This window comes from Paroedura picta, chromosome 6, assembly GCF_049243985.1.
Source record: "Paroedura picta isolate Pp20150507F chromosome 6, Ppicta_v3.0, whole genome shotgun sequence".
Lineage (NCBI taxonomy): Eukaryota > Metazoa > Chordata > Lepidosauria > Squamata > Gekkonidae > Paroedura > Paroedura picta.
The window spans coordinates 77705289-77722836 of record NC_135374.1 but is presented as its reverse complement, the minus strand read 5'-3'; the positions used below and the strand labels follow the sequence as shown (position 1 = coordinate 77722836).

General features: G+C 42.6%; 1 protein-coding gene across 7 annotated transcripts in view; it reads right to left on the bottom strand.

Moving 5' to 3' along the window:
- The window catches only part of GPM6B (glycoprotein M6B), a 117656-nt gene that overhangs the window by 44985 nt on the left and 55123 nt on the right, over positions 1-17548 (bottom strand). For 2 of the 7 annotated variants that reach the window (XM_077343217.1, XM_077343222.1), the window contains exon 1: positions 704-728. The exons of 2 other annotated variants lie outside the window; for them this stretch is intronic. In XM_077343217.1, the coding sequence (XP_077199332.1) occupies positions 704-713 (10 nt within the window). In that variant the 5' untranslated portion in view covers positions 714-728. Of the gene's footprint in view, positions 1-703; positions 729-2160; positions 2617-17548 lie in introns of those variants that run through there. 3 more of the 7 variants (XM_077343218.1, XM_077343216.1, XM_077343220.1) reach the window with 3 other exon arrangements.

Sequence of the window (17548 nt, the reverse complement as noted above, 5' to 3'; positions counted from 1 at the left end):
TCAGTCTCTTGTTGTGTTAGACACAGACCTAAAACACCAGTGTTACCAGGAAGGCAGTGCAACTAGTAAATAGTACTGTGAGCACACACAACATGCCAAACAGAATTCATTAAAAGTTTCCTTGTGTTATGCTTTGGAACAAATCTAGGGAACAATCCAGAGAAGTTTTATAAACATGTCTAAATCCTGTGGAAATCAATGGGACCTTAGTGCTCAAATGATTTCCAGAATCCCTCTAAGGAGAGCTATACCCCTCCAAGTACACGAGCTGCATGTCTGGTTGATTTCAATTGGATTTCAATTGGACTAAGTAATGTTGTTAGACTAGCCACCCAATTTAAGGTTGAAAGCAGAAGCAAGATTCTCCTGAATTCTTACTTAATGTAGGCACAGAGACTGGTCCAAAATTTATCAGAGAAAAATTAATAGCTTGGAGCTGCTCGGTCCCTGTTGGGGAGAAAGGAAGGGTATAGGTGAAGTAAACAAATAATTTCTCATGTTTAATTCTTCTATATATAATAAACAAGCTTTACAAAAGGCCTTTTGAGACTAACCTTTACAAAATGTGTTACTTCCTGCTTTCTAAATTCTGTCCACATAAGCAACTGGGACAATTTCTGAATAAAAGATATTCTAATCTTTTAGAAGTCAACATCCACTCAACCAAATAAAAAATGAACTAAAGATATTGAAAGAAACTCACTGAGCCTCATGGGGTTGCATTCCTCAAACAGCAGCTTCCCATAAAGCAGGACACTACTTCTGAAATACAGGGAAGCCCCCAAAGCAGTCTGCAATATGGTACAGAGGCCATCTGTTAATGCCACAAAAATTCATACTGGCCTAATGTAAAACACTTGAGGAAGCCAGAGTGGCTTCTTCAGATCTCAGGCAATAGCTTTGATTGCAAGAGTGGGGTGGGAGAGTGTAACAGGGCAAAAAGAAGGGATATATGTCCAGCGCACCAGGACTGACACAGGCTTTCCACAATCTCACATTATAAGAAGTACCTGTAACACAACCTCTGTTAAAAAAAAAACACCCTTTAGTGATGCTCATTGTAGCCACAGCATGTCAATGGTGCTGTAAAACCTGATTGCTTGTCATTGCAATGTGTTTAATCTCAGGATATTGCAACATAGTCTTCATGTGTGCTAAATGTCACTTTACTGAACCCCACATACCCCTCGTTCTTTCTATGACCTATGTATTATAAATAGTTCTATACAGAGGAACAGATAGAGTGCAGGACATATAGATCCTAATATTTTCACTCCAAAATTAAAGTACCAATTATTTTAAAGTCAAACTAAAACTGATGAAATGGCAACTAGTATCCCAGGTAGTTATAAAGACAATATTAAAATAGGCCGCAGTAGGGGGGAAATGCCCCTCCAGGTTTTAGGACTATATCTTACTGAAGAATATACTCATGTTGGCAGCAATCCTGCATTCAGTAGCATGTGCTTATTAGCTTTACACAAATATAGATGGCTGCAAAATTTCAGCACAAACATTCGCTATGGAGAAAGGCAATCAAAAACATCTAAGTTCCTAACCAGTTAAGTTTACGCTGTATGGTGTTAAACTTTAGAATAATAGATCACCAGCAATAATTACATTATTTCTAGTTCTAGTCTGCCTGCTACTTCCCTGTATAAATCTGTCCCTTTAGAAACATTATGCACACATTTTTGCAAACCCTGATTACACAAGTAGACCTCTTCCCCAGGCTTTACAGTCAACAATAACAATAACAAAAAGGAGAGAATTCAATAGAATGCTAACTCTACATTGGCAGAAAGCTTCATGTTACTCTAAAAAAGCACTGCCTAAATTCCTGACATTCAAAATGCTCAAGTAAGTCATGCATGTACACACAAACACATATACACCCAGTTAATTCTCTCTAAACTGCTATAAATATATTACAGATGGGGGGTGGGGGGGATGGCTGAAATGCCAGCCGAGAGATGGGGATAGATTCCTGTTCTTTTAATCCGCTGTCAAGTCATACAGAATAAAAATCACCAGAAGCTAGAAGATGCCATAATGATCGCTTAAGTACTACTTTAAAGGGAATGACAAACACAGCCTAAATCTTTTCACTGGGGGTTCTTAAGAAGATTTAAACAGTCTGGTGTTTGGACCTCTGGGTACCTTTTTTCTCTTGGCTTTGTTCTGTATTTTCCTCGGCTGCAGTTTCCATGGCTGGCTTTATACCATCCACCAAAAATGCTTTCGCTCCCCGCCCCCAGCAAAGACTTTTCTCTGTCTTCCTCCTTCCTTCCTTCACTTCTGTCCCTTATTTAACGCTGCGGTGATTGAGTGGCTCTGTTCCTCACTACAGTAGATTACACTCCTTTCCAAAATGCACAAAGTCTTGTCAGCTTCAGTTGCGATCTGCCTACTGGTCCATAAAGATCTCTGCCAGCGAACACTCAGCCATACGTCAGAGACCCCGGTTATAAAATAGCCATTCTGTGCTTGATTGTCTCTCTGCTCGCGATGTATTTGCAGTGGGAACTTGAATCAGCTTGACTCCCTTTTCTTCCGTGTATTCACCACTTTCCTTTTCTCTCTATGAATGTTAATCAATTCTTGGGGGAAGAATAGATTTGTGACATCAGAAGAGGGGCTGCATCTGAGGGAGTGAAAGGAGCCCCCTCCTGTTGCATGACTCAGCGACGACACTAGCCTCCCCCTCCCTACGCCTTCTCCGAGGACAGTCCATGCCATCATACAATAACAGGGCTCCCTTTCCCATGGGGCCCTATTATCATGCCTGCATTTTGATTTGTTCCACATGCCCTCCATTCTTATGCAGGACATCAGCAGGACATGCTAGTCTGCGGCTGTTTAGCTTGTGACTTTCAGAGGGAAATGTGGGATTCAGATTTTAAAGAGAGTTAAGCAGAAATATGTAGGCAAAAACAAAACTAAAACCAGCGCTTGTAGCAGAATGGGAGAACTTCTTTTCATGCTTCCTTAAGGTCAATTAAACATTAGGATGTGAGTCTCAGAGGTAGACCTGTTCTGCTAGCAATGGAGTCTTCTGCCAGCAGAGCACACCTTTTCATGCGTGAGAAGAAGGTTCAGTCGCTAGCAGGATTCAACCCCCAAAACAATGAATAAAAACATGCAGTTAAAAGGCCTCTAGAATCTCAGGCTTCATGGTGTAGCGGTTAGAGAGTGATCAGAGAGCAGAGTTCAAATCACTACTTTTACGTGAAGTTCACTCAGTAACCTTAGACTTCCTGATATCCCCTCTCAGCCACACAGGGTGGTTGTCAGGATAAAAGAGGAAAGGGGAAACCATGTACGCCACCCTGAGTTTACTAGAAAAAGGACAGGATAAAAATGGATAAAGTTAGTTGTATCTTTTCCCCGGCAGAAGCATCCCTTTAAATACAAGACTAAGGGGCTTTTTGCACGCCTTCAAAATAGCACAATGGTTGCCAATTGAAAACGCTACTGATTTGCTGTTTTGCACAACGTCGTCGACAATCTGCCACACACCTGAAACCAATCTGCAAAAAGCGCTTCCTTGTAGCGCTTTCAGGGAAATCCCCAAAAGTGGATTCACCCTCCGGAAAGCGATACACTCCTGCAACCAATCTGCTACACTAGCGAAAAAGACCTGTGCGTTAACATTGTTGTGGTTTCTACAAAGTCCCTCCCCCTGGCTCTCTTCTCTGATCTTCCGGCGAAGCGATCGCTATTTTTTTTTTCTCCGAGCGAGCGGGGATAAACGCACCAGCGAGCCTCTTTCAGTTTAGAGGCTTCCCCGGCTTCAGTCCCTCCCCTTCAGTCACTAAGCACAAACCACAGAAAAGCCCGTTTGCTGAAGTATTTTCCCTTTATTTTTTACACATTCATTCAGCCGAAAATCGGGCCCGTGAGAGGGGGAGGGGATTTTTTTTTTCACTCGGAGGGAGCGTGGTAACGATCAAACGATCAAACGACAGCTCAAACACACTAGGCAGCTGGATGGGTCTCTCCGTTGCAACGAATCTACACAGATTCGTTGCAATGTGTCTGGTTTTTTTTTAAAAAAAACCTTTCTTAAAGGGAAAGGGGCTGTTTGGGAGCATGCTAATGGCTGCCCATTGGCTGCTTGACGGCCAGGGCGGGACGAGCTTGGCAATAGCGCTTCCTTTCTAGCGATTTCTGCCGAGACCGGAAGCCTGTGGGAAACGCTACAAAACGCAACTGGATTCCACTACAAAGGCAGGTATGCATAACGACAAATTCCACTATTTTAAATGGCGATTTTTCATTCAGTGACCAATTTGCAACAAAGATCCCGGTGCGTAAAGCCCCTAAGAAAAAAATGCAGATCCACCCACCCCACATTTTGATATGATATAATTGGCATCCAACTAAAATGCCTGGTTTTCATAGGGATGGTACTTAAGAGGACTGATAATTTGACATTTCAAGTTTTGGTCCAGGAATAAAACAGCTGCATGCAAAATACAGTATGAGCCAACAAATTGGATGAATCCATGCAATAATACAGGCGTGAAGATTTTTTCAGGAAAACAAAACATTTTGGGGTAGTTATTTTATTTTAGCTTATTTGCTATTTAGCACAGAAAACTAATTTTGCATGTCGACCTGCTAATATGAGTAATTGATGTTTCAGATATAAAGATGAAAGCATGCCCAAAGCCCCTGCATGCAGAAAGAGCCCAACAGGGAGAAGGACTCATGGCACGCAGCATTCTTCCTGTCCTGCTATCTTCCCCCATTCTGAATCTTCTTGTCATGGGGAAGGAGGAGGAACATTGAAATAGGCTATGCTTCATCTACATTATAAGGCGATACATTACCACCATTTTGGCCTTTAAAATAAAAGATCTAATACATTTTCCAAATATAGTGAAGCAAAGCTGGCATAGACAACTAAGTGAAAAACTTGAAGCAAAGAGCCATCTGCTTGAAGCAAGCAGTGGTCACCAGGAAAACAGCAGTGCTTCAATCTCTGCAGGAAGAACGTGAAGAGGAAGAAACCATGGACGTCTTCTCTGGTTTCATCTTAGCTTCTATCAGTTCTATGCAAAATAGTAACTTTAGCTTCCATTTAATCTTCATGTGCTCTCCAGCATTTCCCTTGTCTTTTGGTGAAAGAAAGAATGGAAGAGGGGAGCAGAACAGCATTCAACATACAGGTCCCTTCCTGTTGTATAATCCCATGGTTGTTTGTTTGTTTTTTCATTTCAAAATAGCTGGGAGTGGGAACTGACTGATGCTCCACTTCTAGGCACCCAAACTCAAAACATCTGTTTACCTTCCCAGAACAGATAAAGTTGTGTGTGCATAGCTATTTCTTGTCATTCTCTTCAGTGCTTGTACCTCAGATATCAAGACAGTGTGTTACATGCAATCACCATTGTGTGCTCCCTGAAGAAGGAAGCTTTGACTCTGCAACACTTATGCCTCGAAAAACTTGCTGGTCTTCACTTGAATCTAGCTGTTCTATGTGGAGTACTATGGCTGCCCTCGTAGAAATATGAATGGTTGCTGAGACATACCGAAGTGTAAAAAAAAAAGCTTGTTACCCTACTCACACAAAACAACAATCACACATCAGGAGGCTGTGTGGGTAACAGGAGGACCTGTGGGTAACATCTCCTCCCAGTATGTGAGGTAGGAGCAAAGGGCTTGTGTGTTTTTGAAGGAGGTATGGAAACTGAGCCACATGTGTGTAAGTCAAAGTATAACAATACATTATTATTAAGCTTCTCACTGTGCTAGAAAGTTTTATTCACTTCATTAAAATCCCATCCTTCTCCCCAAAGTTGCTTAAATTATTCTCCTCTCTATTTTGTCCTCACAATAATCCTGTGAGGTAGGTTATGCTGAGAATATGTGACTGGCTCAAGGTCATACAGCAAGATGCATGGCACAGTGGCAACTTCTAAAAACTGAATTTCACTTTTTTGAAATAACACATTTGTAACCCTGTATGGGTTCTCCAAAATAGCGTCAATGGACTAAAACATCACATTTGCTTCTAACTTGCACACATTGGTTTGAAGGTCTGAAATGCTGAATAAATATCTGTGAGTAGCCATAAAGCCGTAGGAGGCTCTCTGTGTAATCAGGAACCCTGGAGAGTTAGTGCTACTGGATCAGGTGAACATCCAATTGCATGTCTGTGGACTACATTTAGACTTTCAGATCAACGCATGAAAAGGAATGTATCATACAGTCCCACTCCCCCCAGGGCTAGGACATGAAAAGAGCTCTTCCAGCACCCATGGTATCCTACCTATAATTTCAGGCAGTTAGACCATGTTGGTCTGTAGAAAAGATTGGAGTGTAGGAGTACCTTAAAGACCATAAAAACTACCGAGAATCAGATTATCACAGATTATGTGGAAACACATAATTTGTGCCAATCTGATTGTCGCTGGCAGCCCTTGCTGGCGGCCTCCTCACCAGGGGCCACCCCCAGCCCCACAGCTTCTTCCTTTGGCTGGAGGTTGGGGCAGCTGAAGGATGAAAGGGCACAGTGGCGGCCCCGCTTGTGCTGCAGCCGCCCATCTTCCACAGACAGAGGACAAGGGGCACAGCGGCAGCTGGCCAGGCCTCATGCTGAGCCCCACTCACACTGCTACCACCGCCCAACTTCCATGGCGTTCATTTTCTGGCCTTCTGTGAGGGGGAGGGAGTGACGGACATCACATCCATTTCACCAGAGAATAAGCTTTCATGAGTATCTAATGAAAGTAACTTAGACTCTCAAAAGGTTATACCCTGGAAAGTATTTAGTCTTTAAAGTGCCGCTGGACTTGAATCCATAATCATATATATAATGTTTTAAACATAATGTTCAGCTCAATCTATTTTTCCTCTCAATGGGCAAGTATTCTGTAGTTCTCATAATTCTGCTTACTGAACTATTTGTGTGTGCCATGTTCTCAGCAACACTTGTGCTTGATAACATATACAACTATATTATTCTATGACTATAAAACAGAATTATCCATAGGAAAGTCCTGCTGAATGTGACTAAGGTTCATCTAGTTCAGCATTTTCCCATAGTAGTCATCCACAGGCCTCCAAGAAAACCACAAGCATGAAACAAAGTTGTCAGCCTTAACATGTTACTACTCCCAGCATGTGGAAATGAATTCTGTAGGATAAATATATACAGTGTGAAGAACTTTTTTCTAACCTGGATCTGCTACCAAACTATCATTGGGTGACAGTGAGTTCTAGTATTATGGGGGGGGGGGGATGAACAATCTCTCTCTCTCCACTATCATGCAGGCACCAGTTTAGTCAGCTTGGTGTAGTGGTTAAGAGCAGCAGCTTCTTATCTCGAGAACTGGGTTTGATTCCCTACTTCTCCACATTCAGCCAGTTAGAGTTTACCATGTTCTCTCAGAGCTCTCTCAACCTCACCGACTTCACAGACTCTCTGTTGTGGGGAGAAGAAGCATAGGTGACTGTGAGTCATTCTGATCTCCTTCAGGTAGCAAAACGTGGGGTAAAAAAACATCTCTTGTTTTCTGAATTCTTCAGGTTTGGATGGCACCATCTTTTCAGAGGTGCACATTTATCTAATTCCACTCCTTCCAACAGACCTACCCCCTTCACCCTATGATTCCAGAAACAGCCTTTTCAAAGGTCCAAAGAGGCTCTTCAGCCTATCTTCCTCATATGAAAGGTACTGCAGTCCCTCATCCATTTTGGCTGCCATTATCTGCACCTTTTCAGCTTTACAATATCATTTTTAAGGATGAGGTCACCAGAGTACGTCTAATGAGATTGTACCAGAGATGGATCCAAAAGCACTAGCATATTGGTTGACCATGACATCTTAACAGTATTCTTTTAAATGTGCAAAATAATTTCCATACATTTATGAGTCTATAGTAATGTATATGCTGACTTGTACTGATGCTCTCTGCCTACTCCTTAAAAACTGACAATTTTTCATGTGACGCACAGGGCTGAAAATTCATGTGCCACCCACATCTTGCCAATGCAGAGATCTAAAAAAAGGAATAATTAGCCAAAATAGAGAAATAGAGGTAAAACAACACCGAATCTCTTATCTTACCCTTTTAGGAAATATAAAGACATTCTGGTATTACTGTTTGTTTGTTTAAATTATCCAGCATGGTATTTTAGGTTAAAATTCAAAGGATTACTGCCATCAAGTTGCAAACAACTTATGGTGACCTGGTAGGATTTTCAAGACAAGAAATGAATCAAATGGTTAGCCATTGCCTGCCTCACTGTAGCAACCCTGGCCTTCCTTAGCGGTTGTCTCCCACTGAGATACTATGCAGACCAGACCCTGATCAGCAGCAAAGATCTGACAACACAGAGCTAGCATGGGACACCAGGGGTTCCAAACATATCCCCCTGATGTAGTCCAGGGGCTAAAACTGGCCCATTGAGGGCTCTCACCAGGAACAACTTGTGTAAGGTAGGGAAGGCAGGAAGCTGCTAGCAGAGGGGGGAAAACAGGCACATATGCCAAGATTTGTGTGTGGTCAAAGCTATCAAGAAATAGAAAGGAATTGACTAGAGATGAGGCTAAGGCTGAATAGGGTTTTTGGGGTGGTAGTGGAATAAAAGCAAAGACAGAGAAAGATAAGTCAGGGTGCTTTTTTCTCCTCCTGCCTCCTCCAACCTTGTTGACAACTGGCAATCCCAGCTGTTGGTCACTATCAATGAGATCAAGCCCTGACACCCTCTCTGTCCCTGGTATACTGGGGAACTGTGAGGTAAGAAATGAGAGCTAAGACAGCTAAAGCGAATTGGAAGAAAAACTTGCAATGAAGCAGCAAGAACATCCTATAAGACACTTATGAGAGCCTATAAAATAGCAGTGAAAACTGCAAAGTGCAAATTGTAAGTGGTTTTCCCAGCACAACTGTTTAGGGTAATTTGGTCTCTGAATGTCCTGAAGGATAGGCACTCAAATAATAGACTATTGGCCAAAAGCCTTCCACCAATAATACAATAAGAGAAGTAGACGCCCGGCGGGGGGGGGGGGGCTTTGAAAGCTTACACAAACTGTGGTGGATAGGTTGTTAACTTTGGTGTGGAACCCCCTCAATTTTGTCCATGTCCTTTTTGAAGTCAGGCCTCTAGGACTGAACACAGTACTCTAATGCAGTATCCAGTGGGACTATGACACCTTGTGATTTGATGTGACACCACCTGCATTTGCCGTTACCACCACTGCCTTCTTTACCATTTGCCTTCTTTATCACTTTCTGCTCATATTTACCTTGCAGTCCATAAGTATCCGAAGATCACATTCACACACACCGCCACCCAGAAGGGTATCTCCCATTCAGTATGCATGCTTCTCATTTCTGTTACCCAGATGTAGAACTCTACACATCTCCTAATTGAATTGAATCTTGTTCTCATTTGTCCACTTTTCCAGTGTGTTCAGATCTTGTTGAACTCTATATCTTCTGGGGTGTTTGCTACTCCTACCAAGTTGGTGTTATCTACAAATTTAATACCTGCATATATTGTCAGATCTTTCTGGATGTAACCAAATCCTGACTTGGAAAAACTAGATCTTTAAAACAAAATTTGGTGTCAAGAAGAAAGGACAAAGGGAAATGTAATAGTATATTACTGTTGGGTATTTTTGTTGTGGATGATGTGATGTTTGTAGATTTGCTTGGACAATTGAAGTTGTAGAAAAACAGGATGTCAACTTTAATCTTATCTTACCTAACTTCTTAAATTGTCTCACCATATGCCCTGATATGCAAATATGGTAAATGGAGGAGGCAGAAGGGGGGAAGCATCATGCCTCCTCTTTCTCTGATTTGCTTCCATTTCTCACACACACACACTCACAATATTTGGCCTCAGTCTCTTAGCCTCATCTCACCTAGCCATTTCCTTATTATTTCTTGAAAGCTTTGACCACACATACACCTCACCGTGTGTTCCTGTTCCCCCCCTCCCCACCCAGTAGCTTCGTGCCTTCCCGACCTCACACAAGTTGCTCCCAGGCCAAGTGAAAGCCCTTAACAGGCCAGTTCTGGGCCCTGGGCCATATGTTTGACACCTCTGCTCTAAACCAGTGGTCCCCAACCTTTCTGAGGCTGGGGACCGGCAGGGCATCGGGCCACGCCCGCGCATCGGGCCGCACCCGCGGGCCGCGCCCGCGCGGGTCACGCCCGCGCGGGTCACGCCCGCTCATCGGCCCGTACGGCCACGCAGCCCGGCCCTGATTCCCTCTCCCCGCCCTCCCGCAGTAAGAAGCTTCCCGGGCCGCAAGCTTGCGGCCTGGGAAGTTTTTTACTGCGGGGGGGGGCGGGAAGAGGGAGCCGCGGCCCAGCGCCATGGCCTTCGTGGCCCGGCACCGGGCTGCAGCCCGCAGGTTTCGGACCACTGCTCTAAACCATGGAGGACAGTGAACATGGGAGAGGGGAATCTCTAATCCTTCTCTCCCTCACATGTCTCTCCTTCATGAAGTATAGGGTATAGACTCCCATAGTTTAGTTTCAACCATGCCAGGACTTTGACAGTAATATGAACTAAGTTCATGTCACTCTCCCATTCAAAGATGTCAAAACACAAAACACAAATTTCCAAATAACAGAAATTAAATACTGGGATTAATGAACTGTGAGAAGCAAAGTTCTACACGGTAAATGGAATAAATTATGCAATTGGTATTTGATAAATTCATGGCAGTTTGCAAGACAAACAGAATCAGTAGCTGTATGTTCAGGAAAGATCCATCAACATTAGATTGGGAAAACAATACAAAGGGATTATAGGTCAGGGGGAGCTGGAATAGGAATTTGTAGGGAAGAACAATTAAGTTTTGTTAGCTCATATGTCATATCCTGACGACCAGAAGCTCCTTTAATGTGGTATTTAGTTTGAGTAGATTATACTTTTATCCTCTATAGAAATTAATCAGAGACTTTTAAGAAGGAATGATTATTTTATACCATCTACTAAAGATCCTAATGTGTACCATAGTACAAAAGAAATAATTTTTATGGACTATTGTTGGACTATGTCTTTTCAAATCGAGAACATACTGGTTTTCAGGGCTGCAGGGCTGGTTTTAAACTGTAACAAATTAAAGACCCTGACCTAGAGGAGTAAAGTGTTTCTCAGTGTTGGTTTCAGCCTCTTGCATATCACTTATCAAGAGAATATGATTTAGTTATCATGCAAAAATATTCAGGGTTTAGCTACACCATCTGCTCAATCTGAAAGTGCATTTTTAGTCAATACCTCCATATTAGTAAAATGCTGTGTTAAAACAGTGATTGTGAAGCGACCCATTTCACTATATTTCCCACAGGCATTGTTTTTTTTTTCCTCATTAAGAGGAAACCAAGACATTAGCAAGTTCTACAAGTTCCCAATTAGTTCTTCTGCTACCAGTGTGTGCCAGGCAACTCTGAGGGAGGCAGATCTTCTGAGCTTTCATTCTCTCCTCTTCCGCCCGCCTCGCCCGACCTCGTAAAAGAAACCCGGACTCAAGGACAACATCTATTGGAATCCTGCACATGCAAAAAGCACTAGTTCTTTCTACACTTCACAATGTTGTTGAGAAAGCCATTTGGAGCAACTCAGAAAAGACAGCCAAAGATTTTAACAGTTCTTTTTCACTCCCACTGCCACGGTGCCATGCACAAAGGTTAAACGTGCTCTTTGGGAGCTCACGTATACTGTTTAATATTGCGTCATTTAAAGTGATGGAAGCAAAGATGTATGCAAGCCTTAATCTAAGATTCATGATGCTAAGCGTTGACAAATCTCAGAACAACAAAGGACCTCACATACACAATGAACCTCAACACAAAAAACTGGAGGGTTAGTTGAGGATAAGTGTAGAGCCTCTATTCTGCAAGAGCTGTGCCAAGGTAGGATTAGTGCCTACAGTACTTATTTCTAACATATTTTTCTACTGTAGACATGTGGTGCCATCCCCTTGCTTGAGAAACTCAAGAGTATTCTAACCAAGAGAAGGGGAGATCTGCATGTGCATTCAACCTGCCCACCACCTTACTTTGAATGTTATGTATAAGCAACCGCCCATAAAATCCAGGGGAAATTTGTTATAGATTTATGGTTGTGCTGTCCGAATACCTCCAAAAATCTATTCAGAAATGTGTGACTTATACTGCATGTAGCTATTCACGTTGACCTTAATAAACATACATTATATAGCCATCAATATGGCTTCTTGTCAGAACTGCCATGTTCTCATTCTCTTTTCCTCCATTTAGAACCTGCCATGTTCTCATCAATGTCCTTCTAAAGGTGTTTCCACTGGTTGGCAGCTAACTTTGTAGAAGCATCAATGTGAGTGGGGGAGGGTCAGAATCTTCCCCTTATCCACAAGTGGTGCTTTGGCAAATATGATGGCCAAAGCAGCCATTCTCTCTGTCTTTGTTGCTATGTTGTTATTTCAGGCAGTATCCTTCAAGAAACTGGATTTATCTCAATAGCTGTGTATTTCTGACATCTGTGGTAGCTGAAGCATGTTCAATTCTGAGATATTGACACTGGAATCCTGAGATTTACTTCTGCTTATTTCTTTATTATTTTAACATTCAAAAAATATGAATGCCTTAGGAAACACTACAACACTTGTTCAGCTGCAACGCTAAATCATAGTTTGACATTATGTCCATGACTCTTCAGTCTTCCACACACCCTCATCCAACTGGCAATTCTGGTTGGCAATTCTGAAGCACAGCGCAAGGTACAGCAAATACGCAGGTACAAATCCTTGCTCTCTATGAAACTTATCAGTGAATTTGGGCCAGTCATCACCTCTCAGCCTAACCTATGTCCTGGGATTCCTGTGGAGATCAAATGGAGGAAGGGAGAACCATGCACATTCTCCAAGCTCCCTGAAGGAAGGACAGAGTAATAATAATAAAAGTTCTATAATTTGCACATGCACACTCTCACCATGTGTAAATAACGAGTGACTGCATGGTCTTCCCTTATCAAGGATCTACCTCTCTAGAATATATCAGCAGAATCCAGTTATTAACTTGAATATAAATCTAATAATTTGGGATGAAATACATAGCCGTGTATAGATGGAATCGCCACACACACACACAGAATATGCAGGGAAGTGGAGTGGGCATGCATGCACTGGCCTTGTTCTACCACTTCTGTATGATCACCAGTTCAGCTGCAAGGTGTCAACATCCAAAAGAAGCGGCTGCATGTACATTCTATCCCTATGATCAGCAATGTCTGGAAAGTAGCACTGCTGATCAAGGAGAGGGAGCATACAAACAATGTCTCCTTACGTACGTGTTGTGTTCAGGAGCTAATGATAGTGTGGAGGTAGGGAAGAGGTCAACTGTGCAAAGCTACCTTGCAAACACTCCATTTATACCATGCTTGAGCATTCACCTGTAGCATTTCCATATCAGTACCACAGCTTGCTAAGCTACTCAGCATCAATGACCTAATGCTCTCTTCATTGTATCCACTGTAATAATAAGCATCCCCTTAGCAATTTTACCAGCCCTGGCCATTCTGGCTCCTTTTTATTGTCCTGGGTGGTTTTATTTTATTGTTTTTGTTATGAACCACCTTGTTGAGGGCTACAGCAGTGGCATTCTTATTTGTTTGTTTTTGCATTTATACCCTAACCTTTCCCAGAGGCTCGGGGTAGCTTAGGAAAGGATTAAGAGGAGGAAAGAGGATATGCATTTTCTAAGTAAATGTAAATTTTTACTTCTTCTATCCATCTATCCATTTTATCTGTACAATGTGATTGGTATGCAGTATCCAGACAACAGATCTTCAGAACATGATCAGAAATAGTTCTCCTCTCACTTTTTTTTTAATCGTCTAGCCTAATGAAGAAATACGGGAAACACAAATGCTTCTGTCCTGTTTTGTTTTATTTTGGTTGGTCATAAAAGAAGGCAGTACTCCGCCTCTTTGCTTTTGATATATGTGGCCAAACAACTGATTGTATTTCACCATTGGACTGAATCTGGACATGAAACCTTTCCATTTGTTTGGAAAGCCATTAAGCCAGTAGCTGAGATGAGATCTCTTCTTGTGACTTTCCACCCGCATAAACTTAACGAGTTCATGGTATGTGGCTTGGTGTATTTCAGAGAGGAGGGTGGAAGCCGCCAACATAGGCCCTGGAGGAGGAAATCTTTCCAGAAGAGCCGGCTTCAGAGGACAAACAGACTCAGTCCCTGAGAACCCGCCTCATCCCTGAGCAGCCAACAGGCCATGGGTCTTCATGGGTGACTGAACTCTTCAGCTCTATTCATCCCTCTGCTCAGTGCAGAATAACAAAACAGCAGTGCTCTCCTAATACAGGCCTCTCCATTCTTCCCTCTTTTATCATCATTCATATCTCAACTATGACATGACTGAAAGGGATTCTGATGGGAAATGTGCTTCAAATTAGCATATTTCCCCTCAATACAATAGACGCATTAAGCGGCTGCATTTGGAAAGCCTAAACAAAAAGCGGCGAGACTTTTTTAAAAGCAGCATTTGAAGTTTAATTATCTATCTCTAACCAGGTTTTTTTAAACTTTAAAAGGGGGAGAATAGGTACAAAATGTTACTGTTAGAAAACACTAGGATAATAAACATTACTTGTTAAATGCAGTTTTTTTTAATTTAAAAAATCACTGTTCTGCCTATAGGATGATTTTATGGAAGAATAATGTTGCTAATCTAGAGTAACACTGAAAATTTTGAGACAATAAAAATTTAGATGTAAGAAGACCCAGAGAGTGTGACTACAGATTATGATGCTTAAAGAAGTTGATAGACTGGCTTTTTCATGCAAAAAGTTAGAAAGGCAGGATGTTGGTTACATGCTAAGAGGCTCCCCTAGTCTATACACCTTATGTTGTCTGTTGGAACAGACTGGCGTCATGCCAGCTGATGAGTTTAGAAATTGAATGGGGTGCAGGACGCAATTCTTATAATTAGGAAAGCAAGTTTCAAAGGAAGAGAAACTGAGACACCCAAGAATGAAAAGCATTCTTACTACATTCACTTCATCTCATTTTTAAAGTTTTTGAAGCTCATTCTAACTTGACATACTTCTTGACATACTTCTAGAACTCATTCTAACTTGACATACTTCTAGAACTGAAACAAACTTATTTAAAGGACTGGGAGGATTAAGGGGTATTTTCATTCTCAAAGGCTACAGCAAGTTAGCATGACGGGGCTTTCATAAACTACTATAAGCAATACAGAAGGTTGTTTTTCTTTTTGTTTTAAGGTTGGATGTTGGTCTGCAGTAAAAGACCAAGGTTTGAATCCAGCATAACTTAAAGGCCAATAAGATTTCTAGGGTAAGTAAAAGTATAAGTAAATACTAAAAGTCTTCTACATAGAGCAGATGTTCAGCTAGGGCAGGGGTAGTCAAACTGCGGCCCTCCAGATGTCCATGGACTACAATTCCCAGGAGCCCTTGCCAGCATTCGCCAGCGAATGCTGGCAAGGGCTCCTGGGAATTGTAGTCCATGGACATCTGGAGGGCCGCAGTTTGACTACCCCTGAGCTAGGGCATAGCCAGGTTCCACATAGGGAAAACGCCCCGACATACCGCTTGTCTGGAGGCAGAGAAAAATCCTGACTCCACATGGTGTCGACACCGACCAGGAGGCAGATTGGTGCCAGCCCAACCAGACACCTAGAAGCTGCAGGGCAAGGGAACATGGATATCTTTGGAGTTCCTTTAAAGCCAGCCCATATTTTTGAAAATAGTATCCCCAAACCCACAGACAAGTTATGTCTTAAAGGTACAACTTCTCGCAGCAGCCGTTCGTTGTTGTTGTTAGGTGCGAAGTCGTGTCCGACCCATCGCGACCCCATGGACAATGAGAGAGAGAGAAAAAGGTGCCTCCTTTCCCATCATTCTTCGCAGGAACGGTGCGGGCTGTGGGAATGAGGTAAAAGGGGGCGGGGGCAGCAAGCGCGAGTTGGCGAAGAAGGAGGAGGAGAAGAAGGAGGCAGTGCCCAGGGAACTCGCTGGTGAGGGGGCAGGGGATGGGGGAGTGCCCGCCGCCACCGAACGCACTGGGGAGAGGGAGGAGGAGTGGCCGCTGTCGCGGCCACCAAACTCACTGGGGAGGGGGCAGGGGGGGGACCACGGCGGCGGCGTGTCCCACCTTTCGGTGGGGAAATTCTGGTCACATTAGTTTTTGGATAATTTATTTGTTTACAACATTTCACAATGAAGGAAGGACAATAGGCTAGATTCTGTAACTCCTTTCCACATGGCTGGATCCTTGTGATGCTCTTTTGCTAGGGAGAAAAGAATTTATCCAATTGAAAATTATTAGTTCTGCCCTTAGTTAGAATGCAATTCCACTTTTAGGACAAAGGGATCCAGTAAATTCCACAATATACAGTATAATTCTACGTTCCTGAGGATAAGCCCTATTGAAAAACATGAACAGGATTCTAGGTAGACCTCTTTGGGATTTCATTGACAGGATATTTTTTGATTTCATGGTTATTGACTCAGATTCAGAAAACCTTTATTGGCATACAGAAACACAATCCAAGGAAACAATATAGATTAAACAATATTACATTCCTGCTTTTGCAAACATAAGTTATTTATTTGGAACATGCTTCCAAGGGTGTGGGCTGTGGGAATGCGGGTGCGGACTACAATAGCAAGTTTAAAGGGATCCTTTTCTGAAAGCATTAAATTGATGACGAGGGATTTAGAATTGGCTTTGGAATTTAAATCCATCAAATATGACTGGATTGAAGCTTTTTGGAGAGAGAAGACTGGACACTCCAAAATAATATGTGGTAGTCATGATTATTGACATCAGGAGAGAGAATATCTCCCAATCCAACAGGTGTATTTTCCACAGATCAAAAACCAAATAGTAAACTCTTTTGACAAATTTTCCAGAAACCAGCGACAAAGTCTTTGACTCATTAAACTGTGTATAAGATCAAAAGCTACAACAAGGGACCAAGCCCTATGAAGATAGGTTGAGGGACTTGAGAATGTTCAGCCTGGAGAAAAGGAGGTTGAGAGGGGACATGATAGCCTTCTTTAAGTATTTGAAAGGTTGTCACTTGGAGGAGGGCAGGATGCTGTTTCCATTGGCTGCAGAGGAAAGGACACGTAGTACTGGGTTTAAACTACAAGTACAATGATATAGGTTAGATAGCAGGAAAAAAAATTTCACAGTCAGAGTAGTTCAGCAGTGGAATAGGCTGCCTAAGGAGGTGGTGAGCTCCCCCTCACTGGCAGTCTTCAAGCAAAGGTTGGATGCACACTTTTCTTGGATGCTTTGGGCTGATCCTGCGTTGAGCAGGGGGTTGGACTAGATGGCCTGTATGGCCCCTTCCAACTCTATGGGGCTTTCCGCACCGGGATCCTTGTAGCAAATTGTTTGCTGAACAAAAAATCGCCATTTAAAATAGTGGAATTCGTCGTTATGCATACCTGCCTTTGTAGTGGAATCCAGTTGCGTTTCTATCATTTCCCACAGGCTTCCGGTCTTGGCAAAAATCGCTAGAAAGGAAGCGCTATTACCAA